This window comes from Ambystoma mexicanum, chromosome 5p, assembly GCF_040938575.1.
Source record: "Ambystoma mexicanum isolate Mex_15411 chromosome 5p, UKY_AmexF1_1, whole genome shotgun sequence".
NCBI classification, from domain to species: domain Eukaryota; kingdom Metazoa; phylum Chordata; class Amphibia; order Caudata; family Ambystomatidae; genus Ambystoma; species Ambystoma mexicanum.
The window spans coordinates 483,637,383-483,657,758 of record NC_090930.1 but is presented as its reverse complement, the minus strand read 5'-3'; the positions used below and the strand labels follow the sequence as shown (position 1 = coordinate 483,657,758).

Below are 20,376 nucleotides of genomic sequence, written 5' to 3'. Positions count from 1 at the left end.
TGAGGAGATTACAGCTGTACTTCGCAGCCTCATGGAATCAGGAGAGGGGCTCTCAAGCAGAGCTTGTCAGCAATCCTCCTTCACTCCACCCGTACCTCACATGGTGGTCCAGGGAATGCAACCTGCTTAAGGGCAAGCCTTTCCGTCAGCCGGCCCTGCATGGCACCATCACTACGGATTCCTCCCTGGAAGGCTGGGGGGCCACTCTGGAAAGCCACAGTGTCCATGGAGTCTGGACTCTGCAGGAGCAACAGTCTCATATCAAGTGGCTGGAGCTGAAGGCCATCTGGCTACCTCGCAAAGTTTTCCTTCCGTTCATTGGGGGCAAGGTCGTCCTCATCCAGACGGACAACTCCACCAGCATGTACTATGTCAACAGGCAAAGTGGTACCAGGTCTCCTCCACTGTGCAGCCTAGTGATCAGCATGTGGGAATGGGCCCTGGAGAACAACATCTACCTGAGGGCCATACACCTTCCGGGGGAAGCCAATCTGGAAGTGGACATGTTTAACAAACTTGGAGCGGACAATTACGAGTGGCACTTAAATGACCAGGTGGTGATGGAGATCTTCAGCAGATGGGGATATCCTCAGGTGGATCTCTTTGCCTCCTGGGAAAACAAGAAGTGCCAGCAGTTTGCCTCCTGGCAGGGACAGGGCCCTGGCTCCCTGGGCAACACATTCAAGATACAGTGGAACGGCATGACCGGTTATGCCTTCGCACTCACACCCATGGTCCACAGGGTGATCCGCAAGATAAAGGAATCATGTCACCTCAGCATCATTCTGATAGCTCTGTGGTGGCTGGCAAGACCATGTTTCTCGGAGCTGCTCACCCCCATGGTTCTCGGAGCCACCCATTCACCCTCTGATGGGCCCACCTCATCATCTGACACAGCAGGTAGGCTGACACAGCAAGCTGGCAGGGTCATCAACCTGCTCCACAGAAATTAACCCTTGCAGCGCGGTTCCTGAGCAGGTCACGCTGAACAACCTGAGCCTGTCACTGGCTAACCTAGATATCATTCAGGGACAACGGAGTGTTAGGGAGAATTCTCTTATAAGGCTAATTTCCCAAACCTTGCAAGTCCCCCAGCAGCTTTGCTCGATTTTTGGGGTTTGTGTTTTTTCTCCTGCTAAGAGTGAGACTCTTTTCCTCCCACTCTTAGGCATGATTTGAGTGTCTTTGACTTTGTGTGTGCTTATAGGCTATGGGGTTTTTCTTGTACTCCATAGGGTATCATCTAATTTTTTATGTGGATGTTACACAGCACCCTCATTGCAGTAACACAGGGGTGTCATAGTGACCCCCAAACATAGATTCCATACCCTGGACTGACTACTGTCTCCCAGGGCATGTGAAGTCACCATTGACTTTACTAGTCCTAAATTGTGAACAGAACCAGTACAAACCATCATATTGTGGAAGTACTGGAAGCGGTTAATTATATTGCCCCTGGGTCTGTTTTGGAGTTTCCGGCTGGTGGCAGTGGTTACCACGCAAAATATTCCTTAAGAATATTTACTATGGGATTTTCCCATTCATTTTAAACGCCCCACTTTTTGGTGCAATGTTAAAGATACCGCAGGGTTATTTATTTAATATTAAATTCACAGTTGGGTCTTTTTACCAGTACTCTTTTCTAAAATGGCGGTTGTGTCCGTCTCTGTAACTCTGACCAAGGTCGAGCCCTTTGTTCCACTTTTTGGCGGGCTTCTCCACAGAAGCCCTCCAAATGGTGCCACTCTTTCTGGGTTCCACAGGAGGGGTGGAGGGGGGAATTGGCCCCCTGGAATGCGTTGCCTCGGCAACCCAAGTCACACTCTACTCTGATTGGCCCAGTGGTGAGCCGCCCGGCTCACCACTTAGCATGTGTGATTGACAGCTAGGCTGATGAATGGGGGGTTTTCTGCATAAAAGCAGGGCCTTTGGGACTGGAACTTCAGAAGTTGCCCCACACGACCTAAGAATACGAAGAGGGAAGAAGCTGAGCCATCTGCAACGACGACACCACCGGTGAAGCCCTGCTGCAACTACCTCACCACTTTCCCAACGACAAGAGAAAATCTTCTGCTGGACGAGTCTTCTTCCCCTGAGCTGGTGGGACCAACCAGTTCGCCATTTTCACCTTCCAAAGACGTCTCTTGGTCAAATCGCCCGTGCCAAGCACCCCGGCGGCCGGATAGCCAAACTTCACCACTTTGACTGCGAATAAAAGGACCGCTCCTTTTATTGACGAACTCCGTGGCTGGTTTCATCCCTGTGCAGTGCAACGACTCCACGTTTCCTCCTCGACGAGATCCTCTCTTCCCCTGTTCTAAACGATGAACTGCAACCACTGCCAGGAACAACTGCCACCGCTGGAGCTTCCTCTCTGTTTAAGGTACTGTGTCCTGCCTGTCCTCCCTTTCTTCGGTTTGCCCAAGGTGACCCTTAAATCCTTGGCTTGCCAACTGGGTTGGCCCCAGACCTCCTAACTTTACTTTCTTGAATCGCCCCAACCTCTTTTGAACATTCTGTAAAGACTTTTAGTGCATTTTTAAACCGTGTGATCCTGGGCGCATTACGCTTTGCTCCCTTTTAAGTGGGCCTGGCCTATGAACTTTGGCTCCACAGTCTATACTGCCTTTATTCCCTTGCTGAGAACTTCTAAAAGTGTTGGGACCTGTTTTATTTCTATGCTCTGCCTTTTTCTCTCCCTTTAACTGAACTATTGGAGTGCCATCAGGTTATGCGCTCACATCTGTTTAACAAATCGTGGTGTTCTAATTCTGACTTGTCTAATAGTTATTAAGGGAGGTGTGCATACTTTACCTGACTGTGTTTTTAACTTTCTTTTGATTTGGAGTGCTAGTATATTGCCTAAAGTGTACTTTAAATAAATAATTATATACTTTTTATACAAAGCTCTGCTCAGTGTTTGTTTGCTCTACTGTGTTTTTAGCCCTATTGTGTATACTCTATATACTGCCCTACTCTTCTTGAGAGAAGTCTGACTGCTCAGCCACAGCTACCAGGTAAATCTGGGTAGTGCAGACTGCTACCAATTGGGTTTACTGCTAACTCCTGTAGTCTTAATCTTTTTGCAGTGTTCCCCAAGGGAACTGCACAGGATTCTGCCTAACAAGGAGCAAGGCTACTATGAGCCAGTATAAGAGTAAATGGTCTAGGTTCTGTTGATGTGCTCTCCTTCTCTGCACACCTTGCCCACTTGGGTGTGCAAGTGGACACATGCCGAACCTATTTGGCAGCCATAGGGGACCTACATAAATTCAGAGGAGGAGGTCTCCTCTTCCAACCCCGTGGTCAAGCGTCATTTGGCCAGCCTCACCAGGCTCAACACGCCCATCGAGAAACCACACCCCGTGTGGGACCTCAATATAGTTTTAGGCGCCTTGGCACACAAACAGTTAGCCAATGTCGTCCGCGGACATCAGACTAGTCGCCATTAAGACAGCTCTCTTGGTGGGTCTCGCTTCTGCTCGCAGAGTCAGCGAGATCCAGGCTCTGGTAGCATCAGAACCCTATACTACTTTTCACAAGGATAAGGTGGTCCTGAGAATGCACCCCGCGTACCTACCATAGGTAGTTTCTGCTTTCCATCTAAACAAGGCGGTTATCTTACCAATGTTTTTTGCAGATCATAAGGATGAGGCTCAGATGGTCTTGCACTGTCTGGATGTCAGACGCGCACTGCGGAGGTCGAGACCCAGTTATCAGGCATGCAAGGCCTCTATAGCAAGGTGGATGGTTTCAGCCATCAAGGGGGCTTACGAGGGGCAGCACAGACCTCTGCCGGCTAACATGCACGCCCACACTGTCGCAGCCAAGGCCTCGGCTGTCGCTTTACAGCGGCAGGTCATGTGGCAGGTCATCAGCAGGGCGGCCACCTGAGCCTCCCTTTCAGCTTTCTGTAAGCACTACTGTTTGGACGCCAGCTCTAAATCTGATGAGGCTTTTGGACTGGTGATTCTAATGAACTTGTTTTTTTAAGGAGAGTCTCCTTGCCACCATGGGGCTACATTCAGTTGTAATCGCCCATACAGAATGAAGGAAAGGGGACAAGCCGTAAGAGTAATTAATAGTTACTCACCAGAGTGACTAACATACTCTTAGTTCAAATGTCCCACCACACTCCCCCCTAATAATACTGGTGTCATTAGGCAATGTTAAATATTGTCAACGCGTCAATGGGGAATGAGGAGTAGTGCCAGTGGGCGGAGTCAGGGGAGCGCATGCTCCCATGGCCGTGCCCCTGCGCGCCTCTAAATATAAAGAGGAAGAAGGTTCTGTCTCCCGTCCCTTGCGAGGGATGCCCATACAGTATGGAGGAAAGGGGACTTTTGACTAAGAGTACGTTAGTCACTACGGTGAGTAACTTAATTACTTCAGCTATCTGGAAGAACTCAAAACATCTACAAACTCGCCCACAACTAAACCAAACCTTGGCACCTGCCCCACCCATTTACTTTATGGATGTGAAATTGACTTAAATGAAGATCAACTAAAATGGAACTTTGCTCTAATACAACTCACCAACCACTGATCCATTGGTCTGAAGAAATGTCACCTATGCATTGCTAACTGTGTCAATCGGAAAGCTCATCCTCGTCAAGGACAGTCCCTTCCCAATCAAAACCCAATGTGAAGACATTGTAATAAGCTGACTTTTTAAAAATCAGACCATTCGGTGCATCATGCCATGGCCAAGTATCCCACAGAGGACCATGGCAGTCTTCTCCCTAGTGCTTCCCATACGCATTACTCCAACCGCCTCTTTCGGTCCCTCAAGGAACATTTACTTAAAACACATATCAAGAGCCCAAACACTGCAGCTTCCTAATTTTGCAAAGATGAGAGAAGATCATAGCGCCGTTCCAAGCACACCACTGGCTTTTTGTCAAAGGCAGGATACAATTTAAACCCTTTGTCCTCCACTGCAAGAATAAATGTATCCACTAAAAGTCAGCAAAACAAGGTGATGGCTGGAAGGTTTACAATTAGTCTTAACCTCTGGCATTGCTCTGGGCAACCCTCCAGACCATCATTCTTCACCTGCCAAGCCATCACAATATACAAATCAGACTAGGTCCCACCCCAAAAGCGGCAGTCCAGCCCAAACCGCTTTATCACACCCCTGCTGCACGAGACCACAAGAATCCCCAGACATGTTTCAGGCTCCATTGGGCCTCATCAGTGAGGAGTAGCTTGGGTCTCTAGGCCCAGCAGGCACGTGACGCACGTCTAGGCATACCTGTACCACTCAGGGTGACTACAGCATAACAAAAGAGGTGATAGCTGGAAGGTTTAGAATAAATTTTAAGCACTGGCATTGCTCTGGGCAACCCTCCAGATCACTGTTCTTTGCCTGTCACGCCATTACAAAAGGGGTGTAGGACCAAGCCTGATTTGCACATGGTCTTTCCCCTTTTGTAATGGCTTGGCAGGCAAAGAACGATGGTCGGGAGGGTTGCCCAAAGTTATGCCAGAGGTTGAGATGAATTCTAAACCTTCCAGCCACCACCTCTTTTGTTTTGCTTCCCCCTAAAAGCCAGTCAAATCACTTTGATCCACACTTTGATCCACCATCACACAACCTTAGTCGCAGTGCCACGCTTCAATAAGAAAGGCAAGGAGGATTCTCCTTCTCAATTTTGCCAACCAAGCTAAGGAACTCAATGTTCAAGCTGCTTGGCAGAGAGGTAGATCTCCAAGTATTCAGAAAATCTCTCTAAGGGTTTATTTTCACAATATTGAAATAGACCTAGTGTAATGGCGCTTTCAAAGACCAATCTAAGCTGAATGCTGAACCTATTAGTCACCCCTAGGCTTGGACGCAGACCCAGTGAAACTATTCTAATGAACCAGCTCAAATATGGAACTCCCAAAGGTGGGACTTTATTGACTTTAACAGCAAAATATCCATAATAATCTCTGGCACAAAGACTAATCGGGCACCACCCTCACGAGTACAAATAGGGACCCAGACCCATTTGTGTCTACCTTACCAACACTTAAATCAAAGGTAAGTCTCCCCAACATCCTATCCCTGTCACATTTAGGGCACCCTCACCACCACCAAGTCATCATAAAATGGAAGCCAAAACAACACATTACAAAACATCTCAATGGTTAACAACTCAAGTGGACCTTCAATTTCAACCCATTGACACATTGGAACTCTACTATTTCAGCCTAGCCTTCAAAAAACCCAATAACACAGTCCTCGATCACTCCTCTCTTGCCCAACTTATTGATTAACGCTTCAACCTGCTAGCACCTCCAATAAACTTCAACGTTATGCCTGATAGTACCCCTCAATCACATTATCTAAAGTGAAGCCACTCAGCACCCATTGAATATCCTCTTACAACATTAGTTCTGTTACACAAACTCCTCGCCCCTGCTTCCAAGCAGCAGCTCCCCTGTTGTTCCCAGTGCAGTTAACTAATAGAACCTGGGTTTGCAGCTTTGAATAAAACATATGCCCAAGTGTCACATCAACAACCCACATATAACCATACTGGCATTCAGGACTAGTTATTTAGCTTGCATGCACCAACACAACTGGCTTTGCGCCTGGCTGCCCATTTACTCCACTTGCCATTCCCCTAATCACTCAATTTATTTGTAGGACCACGCTCCAAGAGGCCTCCATAAAATGGCATTGGTGCGCTATACAAGACAACTTTACTTTAAGAAATGTATTTCTAAAAGTGCTACTTTTTAGAATAAAATGTGCACCAAGTAGGGTCTTTAGTGTCTTGTTGTGGCTGCATGTATTAATGTATTTTCCCTTCCTGTGTATCCTTGTCGCGATGATTGGGTGGTCAGGTAGATTTGTTTTTCTTTCAATATCCAGTTACTGTTTCAGCATGGCTTCATGATCAACCTGGAAAGTAATGTCCCGTTCCAATTGAAGAAACAGATTCCTGCATTTGTTCAGTAAGGGTACTTTTAATGAACATGAAATTGGCACTTGAAGCAGGGATGGGCCCAAAAGCACTTGTTTTTAAAATGTTAAAAAACATATCTTGGTTGGATGCAGTAATAGTATTGGAAATTGACAATAAAGAAATATCAAGATTATTAAACGGTGTTTGGGAAGTTACTGCTATAGCCCTCCCCATAAAGGACGTGTATAGTGAAAGTAATTGTCTAAATATGAGGAGAGTGCTCAGAACTGCAGCTGTGTCTGACCGAATAGTTGAGAGGACCGCATCCTAGTCACTGACTAGATTTCAGTGGGGTGCCCATAAGAAGGGTAGTGTTTTTTTCACTATATCGTATTTGGCAGTTAGCTGCTGCATGTGCCAAGAGCAGTTTCACAAATGTTAGGTAATCTGGTTTCTTCTCATTGGGCGGTGTGATGATCCTCCAGATGGTGTCAATTCTCCCCAGAGGTGAGACCCTTTCCATGAGGCTAGGTAGGTAATGTTGCTAACCAACAGTCCCCTTAGGGGTAGAAAAATGTGGGCGGACTTCATGGGGAGGAACTCCCTTCCTGGGGATAAGGACGTGAGTCTGGTACACGGATACTTTAACTCCTGACCCAACGAGGTAATAATACCCAAACCTTCTCTACCTATGATCCAGTCTGAAACCATGTGTTGTTGTAAACTGTCAGACAATCCCGCTGTAATGAGTACAGGAACAAAGAAGATCCTGAGCACATCACGATCCAGTAGGAAGAGTATTCTAACAGCTGTTGGCAATCGAACTGATGTTACACTGGGGCAGTCCCCCCACTATTTAAACCAAACAGCAGAAAAGGACTTCGGTCTGTTCAGAATCAAACAAGAGGTTCCAGAGAAGGAGACGGACATGAAGGGTGTGCTTGGTCGTAACACAGGAGCGCTTTGGGGATGTTGGCAGAGTGTTGGCAGTAGTAGTAGTATGTGGCCTTGCAAGTCAGCAGGACGTCTACAGTAGTACTAGAAGAAGAAGGTGGAAACTGTAGGGCAAGCAAGAAACTGAGGAAAGGTGAAACTGGTCCAGTGCCCTAGCAGCCCGGGAGAGGGAGACCGGGCGATACGAAGGAGAATATGGCAAAAAGGTAGAGTGAAATGGAAAAGACTGAGCGTGGGATGCCCAGAGCGTATCTTGATAGTAGACTGGGAGCTGCCATAATTGAAACCAAGAAGAATGTGGTGGTGGCGTGATGTGTGGTGGGTGGACTGCGTGGTCTGCGAGCGATGCTGAAACCTCCAGCACTGGCCTACTGCAGAGATGGGTAGGTGATCACACAAGAAACAGCCAGAAGTGCGAACAGTATGCTACCTGGAAGGGCTTGGCAGTCGGGTCTGCACTGAACGTCCAAACTACCTGTAGCCGAGGCCTGCAAAGCCAAACGGGCCCCACGAAAGAAGGAAGAAACTAAACATTGCAGAACCAGTGAAATGTTCCCTGCTCAGAACAGATAACGTGAACGGGAGAAAGTCTGGGAGGGAGCCGCGGCATAGTGTAAGTTGAAGCCCGTACAAAAGAGACTTAATTTGAACCCTCGGCTGGCGCTAAAACATTTGCCTCCAGACATCGACGATGCATATCCTTTGGAAGTCGTCCTCGAAGATGAACTCTCGGATGCAGGGGTCTTCGAGAGCATCATTGGCGAGAACAGTATTCTGGTGTACAGCCCAGAAACTGCCAAAATCTGGGGCACATGCCTTTGAGCCAGAGGATACCTTTTGTGACACACAACAGTGCGCAAGAGGGTGTCTTCCTTTTGTTTTTGTCAGCACCGGATCCTGCCAAGAGTCAGGGCCACTTTGAAAGCAACAAAACGCACGTCTTTACTAAAAAGAGAAGGAAGAGAAATCTTTGTTCCAACTCGATATGAAAGATGCTGGCCTCAAGAGTCCAAAGAGTAATCGACAAGCCTCTACCTCATCCCAGTCGGACAAGGAAGAGATCGTAGAGAGCCGAGGAAACCCTTGGAGGGGAACTACCAGATTTTTTAAAGAAGCTGAAGATAAGATAGCCTGGAAGAGGCTTACAACGAACTGGAGAGCACGCTAGGAGAATGTTAGGGAGAATTCTCTTATAAGGCTAATTTCCCAAACCTAGTGAGTCCCCCAGCAGCTTTGCTGGATTTTTGGGGTTTGTTTTTTTCTCCTGCTAAGAGTGAGACTCTCTTACTCCCACTCTTAGGCATGATTTGAGGTATGTCTTTGACTTGTTATGTGCTTATGGGCTATGGGGTTTCTTTTTACTCCATAGGGTATGATCTGTTTTTCTGTATGTGGTACACAGCACCCTCAGTGCAGTACCACAGGGGTGTCACAGTGACCCCCAAACATAGACTCCATACCCTGGGACGGACTACTGTCTCCCAGGGCATGTAAAGTCACCATTGTCTTTACTAGTCCAAAATTGTGAACAGAACCATTACAAACCATCATATTGTGGAAGTACTGGTAAGGGGTAATTCGATTGCCCCTGGGTCTGTTTTCGAGGGGGCACTGTCTCGTCCCCCCTCGTCGAGTTTCTGGCTGGTGGCAGTGGTTACCACGCAAAATATTCCACTGGAATATTCTCTATGGGATTTTCCCATTCATTTTAAATGCACCACTTTTTGGTGCAATGTTAAAGATACCACCGGTTTGGTGTCCAGTCATAATGTCGAATACAATAATATCGAAAGTCAAAATGTCGAAAATAAAAATGTTGAAAATAAAAATGTCGAATTACAAAAATGTCGAATTTTTTTCGATTTTTTTTTTTCGAAATAATGTTTAAATAAATAATTAATTATATTTTATAAAACATATTTTTTTTAAATGGTTAAAGGTATATCCATGGTGAGTGGGAGGGATGGGGAGGAGGGGGGGGGTTGGGGTAGGGGTTTGGGATGGTTTTTTTTAATAATTAATTATTTAATTAATGTTTTATTAAATACTTTTTTACAAAAATTAAAGGTATATCCATGGGGGGTGTTGGGGGGGATGGGGAGGAGTGGAGGGTTGGGGTAGGGGTTTGGGATGGGGGGTTTGGGGGCCCCCCCACAATAAAAAACGTTAGTATATGTGATATTTTACATAGTTATTTTAACATTGGTTTTTCGATTTTTTTCGACATTTTATTTTCGAATTATTGACTTTTTCTATTATATGTATGTGTTTTCGACATTTTTGTAATTCGACATTATTTTTTCGATATTATGACTATAAACCCACCGGTTTATTTATTTAATATTAAATCAACGGTTGGGTCTTTTTGCCAGAACTCGGTTCTAAAATGGTGTTTGTGTCCGCCTCTGTAACTCTGACCAAGGTCGAGCCCTTTGTTACACTATTTTGGCATGCTTCTCCGCAGAAGCCCTCCAAGTGGTGCCACTCTGTCTGGGTTCCATAGGAGGGGTGGCGGGGGGGGAATAGGCACCCTGTACTGCGTTGCCTTAGCAACCCAAGTCACACTCTACTCTGATGAGCCTAGTGGTGAGCCGCCCGGCTCACCACTTAGCATGTGTGATTGACAGCTAGGCTGATGAATGGGTGTTTTTCTGCATAAAAGCAGGGTCTTTGGGACTGGAACTTCAGAAGTCGCTGCAGGATCTAAGAATCCGAAGAGGGACGAAGCTGAGCCATCTGCAACGACGACACCACCGGTGAAGCCCTGCTGCAGCTACCTCACCACTTTCCCGACGACAAGAGAAGATGTTCTGCTGGACGAGTCTTCTTCCTCTGAGCTTGTGGGACCAACCAGTTCACCCTTTTTGCCTTCCAAAGATGGCCCTTGGTCGAATCGCCCGTGCCAAGCACCCCGGCGGCCGGATAGCCAAGCTCACCACTTTTGACCGCGAATAAAAGGACCGCACCTTTTAATCGGGGACTCCGCGGCTGGTTTCATACCTGTGCAGTGCAACAACTCCACGTTTCCTCCTCGACGAGATCCTCTCTTCCCCTAGTCGGAACGACGAACTGCAACCACTGCCAGGAACAACTGCCCCCGCTGGAGCTTCCTTTCTCTTTAAGGTACTGTGTCCTGCCTGGCCTCCCCTTTCTACAGATTGCTAAAGGTGACCCTTAAATCCTTGGCTTCTATACTGGGTTGGCTCCAGACCTCTAACTATATCTTTTGACTCACCCCAACCTCTTTTGAACACTCTGCAAAGACTTTCAGTGCACTTTAAACCGTGTGATCCTGGGCACATTTTGCTTTGCTCCATTTAAAGTGGGCCTGGCCTATGAACTTTGGCTCTACAGTATAACCTGCCTTTCTCCCCTTGCTCTGAACTCAAGTGTTGGAAACTGTTTTAGTTAATGGTCTGCCTTTTTTCTCCCTTTTTAACCTAAACTATTGGAGTGCCATCTAGGTTAAGCGCTCACTCCTGTCTTAACAAATAGTTGTGCTTTAACCCTGACTTGTCTGATAGTTATCAAGGGAGGTGTATATATTTACCTGACTGTGTTTTAGATTACTTTTCATTGAGAGTGCTAGTGTATTTTACTAAAGTGTGTTTTAAATAAATAACTATATACTTTGTATACAAAGCTCTGGTCAGTGTTTGTTTGCTCTACTCTGTTTTGGCCCTATTGTGTATACTCTGCATACTACCCTACTCTTCTTGAGAGAAGTCTGACTGCTCAGCCACAGCTACCAGGTAAATCTGAGAGGTGCAGACTGCTGCCAATTGGGTTTACTGCTGCTCCTGTAGTCTTAATCTTTTTGCAGTGTTCCCCAAGGGAACTGCACAGGATTTTGCCTAACCGAGAAGGAAGTCATTCTCCTAGTCCAACCTGGAAATCGTGCAACTTTGTTTCTTTTTGTTGTGAACTTTAGAATCTCTCCTTTGTTTGCGAATCTTGGAACATTTCCTGAGCTTGAGAACGCTGCACCTTGAGAGATTCATACCCAGGAGAAAGGAGTCATTCTCCTGGGCTTGAAAAAGAACTATTTTTCTTATATTAGGATGTGTGTGTAAGTGGTAGGGATAGAATAGGAGTTTGGACTAGGACAGTGAATTTTTGATGTGGAGTGTACAGACTTCGTGACTGAGTTTTAGTTTGTTTGAGGTAGGGAAAGCACCTTTAATTAGGGATAGGTAGGTTTGTTTATCCTATATATGTCTTTAACAATCACTTAAGCGCTGTTTGGTCAGACTCATTCCATGCCGCCACTGTGGATAGCTGAGAGACGGGGAAGAAATTCTAGTGATTGTATGCTCTGCAGAAGGAGTTATAGTTTGAACGACTCACACACCCACATTCATGCTGGAATAGGAATATGATTGAAAGTAGGAAATAGTTTCTTTAAGGTGTCCGTTCCAACTGGCATCTCCTGGTAGAGCCCTTGTACTATGCAACTTTTTCAGTGTGGGTTAAATTTAAGTTTGAATTCTTTTTGTAGTTTTTTTTTTAAATTAATACTTTACTGTTTTTCCCTCAGCGCCAAAAGTGAACCAACACAAAAGCAACTTATGTGAAGTCACGTGGGAGCCAGTACAACCAATGAAAGGAGATAACATTGTTTATATTCTTCAGCATTCCACTGGCAGGGACTTTGAGCAGGTAAGTGATATATTTACATGAAGTGGATCACAACACCATGATGTTTTTTGTTCATGAGTCATCACACCATCAATCAATAAGAAATTCACTTGGTTACCATTGGATTATGCACATTTTGGTGACCATTTGATTGCACTTCGAACATACTCATATTCGTTTACTCAGTCTTCATTTGTCTTGATAGTGAGCATTTCATAGATCAGGTCTTTGTCATTCATAGCTAAATAGGACTTCATAAAGACCTCCGCAGTGTTTGGCACTTGGCAAAAGCAGCATGCTACAGTTGCAATTTGAAAAAACACACCCAACTTCCAAATGGTGAGAAAAAAATAGCTGGTGTTAGGCAGAAACCTGTGCAGTTCCCTTAGGGACCACTGCAAAAGGCTTAAGACTACAGGTGTTTGCAGTAAACCCAATTGGTAGCAGTCTGTACCACCCAGATTTACCTGGAAGCTGTGGCTGAGCATCCAGACTTCTCTCAAGAAGAGTTAGACAGTATGTACAGTATACAAGATAGGTACCAAAATACAGTAGCACAAGCAAACACTGACCAGAGCTTTGGTAACAAAGTATATAATTATTTATTTAAAGACACACTTAGAAACACTCCAGCACTATTATTGTAAGCAAATTCAAAACACAGGCACTATTAATATATATACATCCCTTATTCCTTATTAGACAAGTCTTAGTTAACACCACTTATTTCCAGATAGAGGTGAGCGCTTAACTAAAGATGGCACTCCAATAAGTTAAGAAAAAGGGAGGGAAAAGGCAGAAATTAGAAAAGCACACAACACAATACTTTAGAAGCACTCAGCAAGGCAGGAAAGTCAAAGTCTACTGGTGAGCCCAAAATTTCAGAGGCCAGGCTCCCTCTTGGAGAGAGTAGAACACCAATGCGCCCAAGATCACACAGTTTAAAAGGCTTGGAAAGTCTTGCAGAGAGTTTAAAAAGGAATCAGTTCAGCTCAGAAAAGTTCAGTTAGCCAGCCTAGGGCCAACCCAAGTGGTAAAATGAGGATTTACGAGATACCACACACAGGCCGTTGCGAGGAAGGCCAGGCGGACACAGTACCTTGAAAGTGGAGAGAATCCTCCAGCGGGGGCAGTTGTTCCTGGCAGTGCATGCAAGTCGCGGCGTCGTCCAGAGGAAGAGAAGATCTCGACGTGGAGGAAAGCTGAAGGTCGTTGCACTGCCAGGGAAGAAACCAGCCGCAGAGTTTTCCGGTTAAAAGGTACTACCCTTGCGGTAGTGGTAAAACGTGGTATCCCGGTTGCCGGGGTGCTTGGCACAGGCAAGGCGGCCATGAGATGATCCGGGAAGGTGAAAAGGCGGGCAAACTGGTTATCCCCACCAAGTCAAAGGAAGAAGACTCTTCGGGATGAAGATCTCCTCTGTCATTGGAAGAAGTGGTGAGTCGGTTCAGCAGGGCTCCACCGGTAGTGTCGTTGCAGGTCGGCTCAGCTTCTCTCTCTTTGGATTCTTTGGTCCTGTGGCGACATCTGAAGTCCCAGTACTCAAAGCCCTGCTTTTATGCAGAAAACCCCCATTCATCAGTCCTAGCTGTCACTCAAACATGCTAAGTGGTGAGCCGGGTGGCTCACCACTGGGCCAATCACACAAGAGTACGACTTGAGTTGCTGAGGCAACTCAGTCCCGGGTGCCTAAACCCCCCTCCCACACATCCTGTATACCCAGACAGAGTGGCACCACTTTTGGAGGCTTCTGTGGAGAAGCCCGCCAAAAAGTGGAACAAAGGGCTCGACTTGGGTTGGAGTTACAGAGGTGAAAACAAACACCATTTTAAAACAGTCCTGGCGAAAAGACCCAACCGGGGAATAATTATTAAATAAATAACCCGGCAGTATCTTTAACATTGCACCAAAAAGTGGGGCGTTTAAAATGAATGGCAAAAATCCCATAGTAAATATTCTTAAGGAATATTTTGCATGGTAACCACTGCCACCAGCCAGAAACTCTACGAGAGGGGACTGCACAGTGCCCCCTCGAAAAACAGACCCAGGGGCAATCTAATTACCCCTACCAGTGCTTCCACAATATGATGGTTTGTACTGGTTCTGTTCCCAATTTAAGTCTAGTAAAGTCAATGGTGACTTTACATGCCCTGGGAGACAGTAGTCAGTCCCAGGGTATGGAGTCTATGTTTGGGGGTCACTATGACACCCCGTGTTACTGCACTGAGGGTGCTGTGTAACGCACTTACCAAAAAATCACATGAAACCCTATGGAGTAAAAGAACCCATAGCCCATAAAACACATTACAAAGTCAAAGGATATCTCAAATCATGTCTAAGAGTGGGAGAAAAAGAGTCTCACTCTTAGCAGGAGAAAAAAATACCCCCAAAAATCCAGCAAAGCTGCTGGGGAACTCACTAGGCTTGGGAAATTAGCCTTAACAGAGAATTCTCCCTAAAAGCCAGCCATCACTCGATTATCTTTGAAGTATGTAAAAGCACATCTCAGTTTGGCAAACATTTTGGTATAATTATCTGAGTGACAGATGGCATTGTGGAGGCAGAACATTGTATCCTTCTGCTCTTCTCTCAGGTGCCGTTTTTGAGCTACTATTCCTTTTGGCTCCTCGGTGGGGCTTTATCACCAAACTTGGCCTTGTAGGAGCCAATGTATGCTTTTGTTACAGTTATATGGGGTCGGCCATGCAGCAGGCAGTGCACACCTAAAGTCCAGGAAGCTGGGAGAGGATTGGGAAGTGCAAGACCGTGGAATCCATCCCTCTACCTTTGCGGTTCTTCTTCAACCATGTCTGTCAATTCCCAAGTCTCTCTGCTTGGAGTTTGGAAAAGGGGCCTGCTGTGCCAAAGAAGTACCCTTTAGCAAAGCCAAAACTGTTGTCTTTGCCAAACCTTGTTTTAATGTTACTGTAGATGTGGGATGGTGTAGGCTTGAGCTCGCTTAATAAATGTGAAACACTTAATAAAATGTACTATACTGTTTACAGTTTGGAATTTAATTGTTCAAGAAATATTTTTTAAAAACTAGCCTTGCACTTGATATAACAATCACCTCCATTCTAGTAATATGTAGCATATAGGGTAAAACAAAGAATATTCAAAGGTAATTTTCACACTGTCACAAACCAAAATAAACCATTTGTGGTATATGGCTGCCAGAGTGTAATCTATCTTGGGTTCTTTTAGCACTTGATAGAATGTGTATTGTTTGCCAAAAGTGCTCTCTAGGATCTTCCTAACTGATGATTAGTGACCTGCCTTCGGGACATATTTAGGGCTCTGATCCTCTTTGGTGGTTTGTTGGTTTGAAGGAATATGCGTATCTACTCTGTTTAATGCAGTGGACAGATGACCGCAGCATTTTGTAATATCTGCTCATTTTAATGTGAGTGGCAGGCAAGGTGTTGCAAGAGAGTAAGCATCTTGATGAGGGGTGTCTGATGACTGGCTAATTTCTGCCCTATTTCTCGTCTACCCTTTCTGTTGAAGCTCTTAGAGCGTGCAGTATACTCAAAGGTTTCTACCTATCTCAACCTTTACTCTCTTCTGCCTCCACTGACACTGCGCTTTGTGAAGGCATTGTGAGTAAGAAAAGACAACTGGTTCAAGTTTTCTTGAACATGTTTTATTCAACTTAAAAAGGTAAGGTGGATGGATATCTTGCCCTTTGCGAAAGTGGGGTCGCCCTACCGAAAGAAAACTAAGAATAATCTACGTCAGGAAGTCCAATGTAAAACAGCTGTTGGTTTCTAAAACCTATACTTGCTCTCACAACTAACTGCATACAATGTGTAGGGATGTCAGCATCAAACAGGAATAGTGTTCAAAGTTCAGAGCTTCGTCTATCTCTCTGGCTTGTAATCCGCTCCCCTTCTCCAAGTTCAAAGTAGTTAATCAAATACAGGGGTTCTCTTCCCCAAATTCAAGGTATTTCATCAAATACAGGAGTTCCCGTCCCCCAAGTTAAAATCTTCCAGCTTTGAAGACAATACTTGACTTAAGTATGATAACAGTGTCTTGGCACAACACAGACTTCTTCATAGGTGTTTTCAGTTGCTTTACCATTTAGGGTCTGCCGATCTGTTATTTATGTTATGTTATTTTGCATTTATATAGCGCCTGATATACCATTGGTATGGTCTGAAGGCACTGGTAGGTTGAACGCCCTTGGGAACCGAAGTTCAGGTCAGTAGGGAGAGTAGAGAGAGTCCAAAAGTGCGTGTGCGCACCAGGTATGTGTGCAGCTGGTGCGGAATTCAAGTGGTAGCTGCTTCCTAGCTGTAGGTGTGGTGGTTGAGAGATCAGGAGTATGTGTTCGCTCTGGTCGGCTTTATCCAGAACGAGTGTGGCTGTGTTACGCTTGAGGAGAACGCCTGGCTGGGGGTGTGAAACCAGAAATGTTTACTTAGAGTGATGTGGAGTAAGCGGGAGATGTAGATATGAGAACAGTTATACCGAATGGTGTCATAGTATCTCTGTGTTCTAGATGAGTGGTGGTGTAAGGGAGAGAGTAAGCGTGGGGTGTGGTATGATGTATGTTTTCAAGTGTTTCCTTCATTCCAAAGCATATTAAGTATGTCACGCTGTTACATGTGGGCAGGTCCGTCTATGCATTTTTGTTCATTTCAGGTTGTTCGATTGTCCTACACATTTACGTCTTATTCATGTGCTCTGGTTCACGTTGCAAGCTCTAGTCTGACCTTCATTCTCCGGTGTGCTTCACGCATGCTCTCATGTGTTCCATCCGAATGCAATCCTGTCCTTCTTGTGCATGCACACCAGTCTACCCCGCGCTTATACTTTTGTCGGCTTACGCGCTCATCTGCTCAAACACTCATTCACTCCATATACACATCCGCTCCATACGCTCATCCACACTACACATTCACTTTTTTCGCTCTCCTCATTCATCCGCTCTCGACACTCATCCACTCTTCACACTCATCTGCTCTCTAGGCGCAGTTGTCGGTGTTAGGCAGTATCCTGTGCGGTGCCCTTAGGGACCACTACACACAATTAAGACCACAGGTGGCAATACAAGTTTTACCTTTGGTACAATCCTGTACTACTATGTCAGAGTGGTAGCAGTGGCGGTGCAGCAAGGCTTATCTCAAGAGTATATGAGCAGTAGCAGAGATTACACAAAGGGACCACAATTGCTGTGACTCAAGCAAACACTGACTCAAGGTTTCAGGTAGAAAAATATAAGTACATTTATTTTAAAACCATTCGTTATAAACACAACACTTCTATTAAACTTAAACAAAAACCACACGTTAAATATACTACAACTGACCAATTCACTTTGTACAGAATGTCTCAAGGTAAGTACCCTGTGTTTGAAAGAATCAGTGTTACGAACAAAACACGTTACCGCAAATACGATTGCGATCACTTTTTGACAGTTCGGTCTACTAAATAAACGCATATCCGTGACATGAAATGCTACTGGGGCAAAAACACACTTAGCACCTGAGATACTCAGAGGGAGTTGGAGGCAAAAATCACAGGCAATAATTTGGTTAGGCAGACAGAATCGAGAAACGCTCAGAGACAAGAGTTCAAAAGTCAAAGGGCCGGAGCCAGGGTCAAGTGACAGCGGGGGCCTGTTGCCGAAGATTACACAGTCAGATAGTGCACAATTCAACGTAGCCAAGAGTACTTCGATATTGTCAATGTTCGGAAGCAAAAGTTATAAGGAGGAGGGAAGACGAGGGCAAGCCTTGGAGATGAAGCAAAAGGGATTCACCCAGTTTCCTCAAACAGAACACAGTACCTTATTCTGATGGTGCAGCTGGTGCCCTGGCAGTTGTTCCTGTTGGTTTCCTGCAGACCCATGATTCCTGGAGCTTCGTTGTGAAGGAGGATGTCTGAAGGGGGTCTGCACCACAAAGGGATGAAGCCGGCAGCAGCGAAAAACGAATAAAAGGTGCGCTCCTTAAAAACAGGAGAGGCTCTTCAAATGGCTATCCGGACCACTTCAGCAGTGTGCAGCGATTTTGACCAAGGAAGAGGATCCTCTGGCTGTTGAAGATGAGCAGGTTATCCCCACCAGGCTCAAGGGAAGAAGACTCCGGACTGGATCTTCTCTTAGTCATTGAAGGGTAGATAGCTCAGGACTGCAGCAGGGCTTCACCGGGATGGGATAGTTGCAGCAGCCGTTGTTCTCTCTGCTTCTCTTCGGTTCCTTGTAGTTCCAGTGGCGACTCTCTGACTTCTAGCCCAAGAGACCTGCCTTTTATGCGCAAAAACCCCCATTCACACAGCCTGGCTGTCAATCAGCCAGCAGCGGGGTTGTCCAGCCTAGACAACCACCTCAGCCAATCAAGGCAAAGTGTGACTTGTGTTTCCTAGGATACCCTGTGCAGGGGGTGACTACACCCCTCCCTCACATTCAGCCCACCTAGACACCCAGGCGCCTGGTGGAGGGCTTCTGAGCAGAAGCCCGCCAAAAGACGGTGAACAAAGAAGGCGAACCTAGTTTGCCGCGCAAAGTAAAACACAAGAAGGACTTTAACAAAAAGAAATGGCGGATAAGCCCAACTGGAGCCAAAAGAAAGACGATTTGGCCAAGCGGGTTTATGTTCGAGGCTAATATATATATAATAGCCAAGAACAATACCATTTTTATCTAATATAATCACGGTAGAAAAGTTGGGGTAGATACCACTGCCACCAGCCAAGTCTAAATGTTAAGAGCGAAACAATGCTCTAGCAGGTACAGATAAAAAGGGATGGGAGTTAACCCTTCCCAGTACTCCATGGAAGATGGGGTGTACTGGATCTGTGGTTAAATGACTATGTAAAGTTAATGGCAACTTTACCCTTTTCTGGGGGACTATAGTCAGCCTCAGAAATGGAGTCGGGGGAAGTCTCAAAGACAACCCTGTGCAACGGCACTGAAGGTGCTGTGTGACACACAGAAAGAAGGGGGCTACTGAAGTGGTGTACTTCAGAGTCCACAATCATAAAAACAGAGAAATACACATGGCAAAACATAGGTAAGCGTGGGGGAAAAGCTCACACTCTTACCAAGTGGAGAAAAATAAACTCCAGAAGTCCAGCAAAGCAGCTGGGGGACTCACTAGGTGAGGGAAATTAGCCATGAATGAGAATTCTCCCTAACAGTCGGACCACACTGTCCACCCATTACAGGTCACGCAACAGGTACCCTTCCTTGACTGCTTTTCCTTTGACACCAATTCACTGCTTCACCTCAGCAGTGAGGTTTGCCTCAGCCAAATGTGTCACACTCGCCTGACATAGTATTTGGCTTGGATAACCACCTTGCACTTGTTAAACATCCTTATATTTCCTTGACTCCTGCCAATGCTTGTTTATACAGTTATTTGCACCAGTTTGGGATTTTTTATATCCTGCATTCAACTCCTTGTTCTCTTTTGGCTTTGCTTGCACTTGTTTCAGTTAATCCAGGCATTTATTTCCATGTGGTTTCAAACTTTGCTTTCAATAAAGTTCAGTCTTTCTTTCACTCCTTTCTATATTCCCAAGTATTTCCAACTAGCGTTTAATCCGTTCTGGATTAGAAATACCTTGCTTTCAATTGGTTCGGTATTCAAAATGTGCTTTTAACATGCTTTCCTTCCATGCAGCATCACTGACTGCCAGCCTTGTGTTCCCCCTCTCTGGTTTCATTCAATGGTCGTTCTTACGGCTCCTAGCGAGTCCTTCCACTCCCACAGGTTCCTGGTTCTCTGTGCGGTCGCTCGCTGTTAGGAAAGATTTCCATTTATGGGTAATTTTCCCTCCAGTTGTGAACCACCCCACCCCCTACATTTTTATGTTGTCTGACCATCCTAGCCTGACTTTTGCCATTGGAGCCCAGCCTTCTGCTGGCCTTTTGCCGATT

At 45.7% G+C, this 20,376-nt stretch overlaps 1 protein-coding gene across 2 annotated transcripts in view; it reads left to right on the top strand.

Annotated features, from left to right (window-relative positions):
• The window catches only part of LOC138481032 (fibronectin type-III domain-containing protein 3a-like), a 2,755,868-nt gene that overhangs the window by 2,575,951 nt on the left and 159,541 nt on the right, over nt 1-20,376 (top strand). For both annotated transcript variants that reach the window (XM_069612893.1, XM_069612892.1), the window contains one exon: nt 12,388-12,509. In XM_069612893.1, coding sequence (XP_069468994.1) covers nt 12,388-12,509 — 122 coding nt within the window. The remainder of the gene's footprint in view (nt 1-12,387; nt 12,510-20,376) is intronic.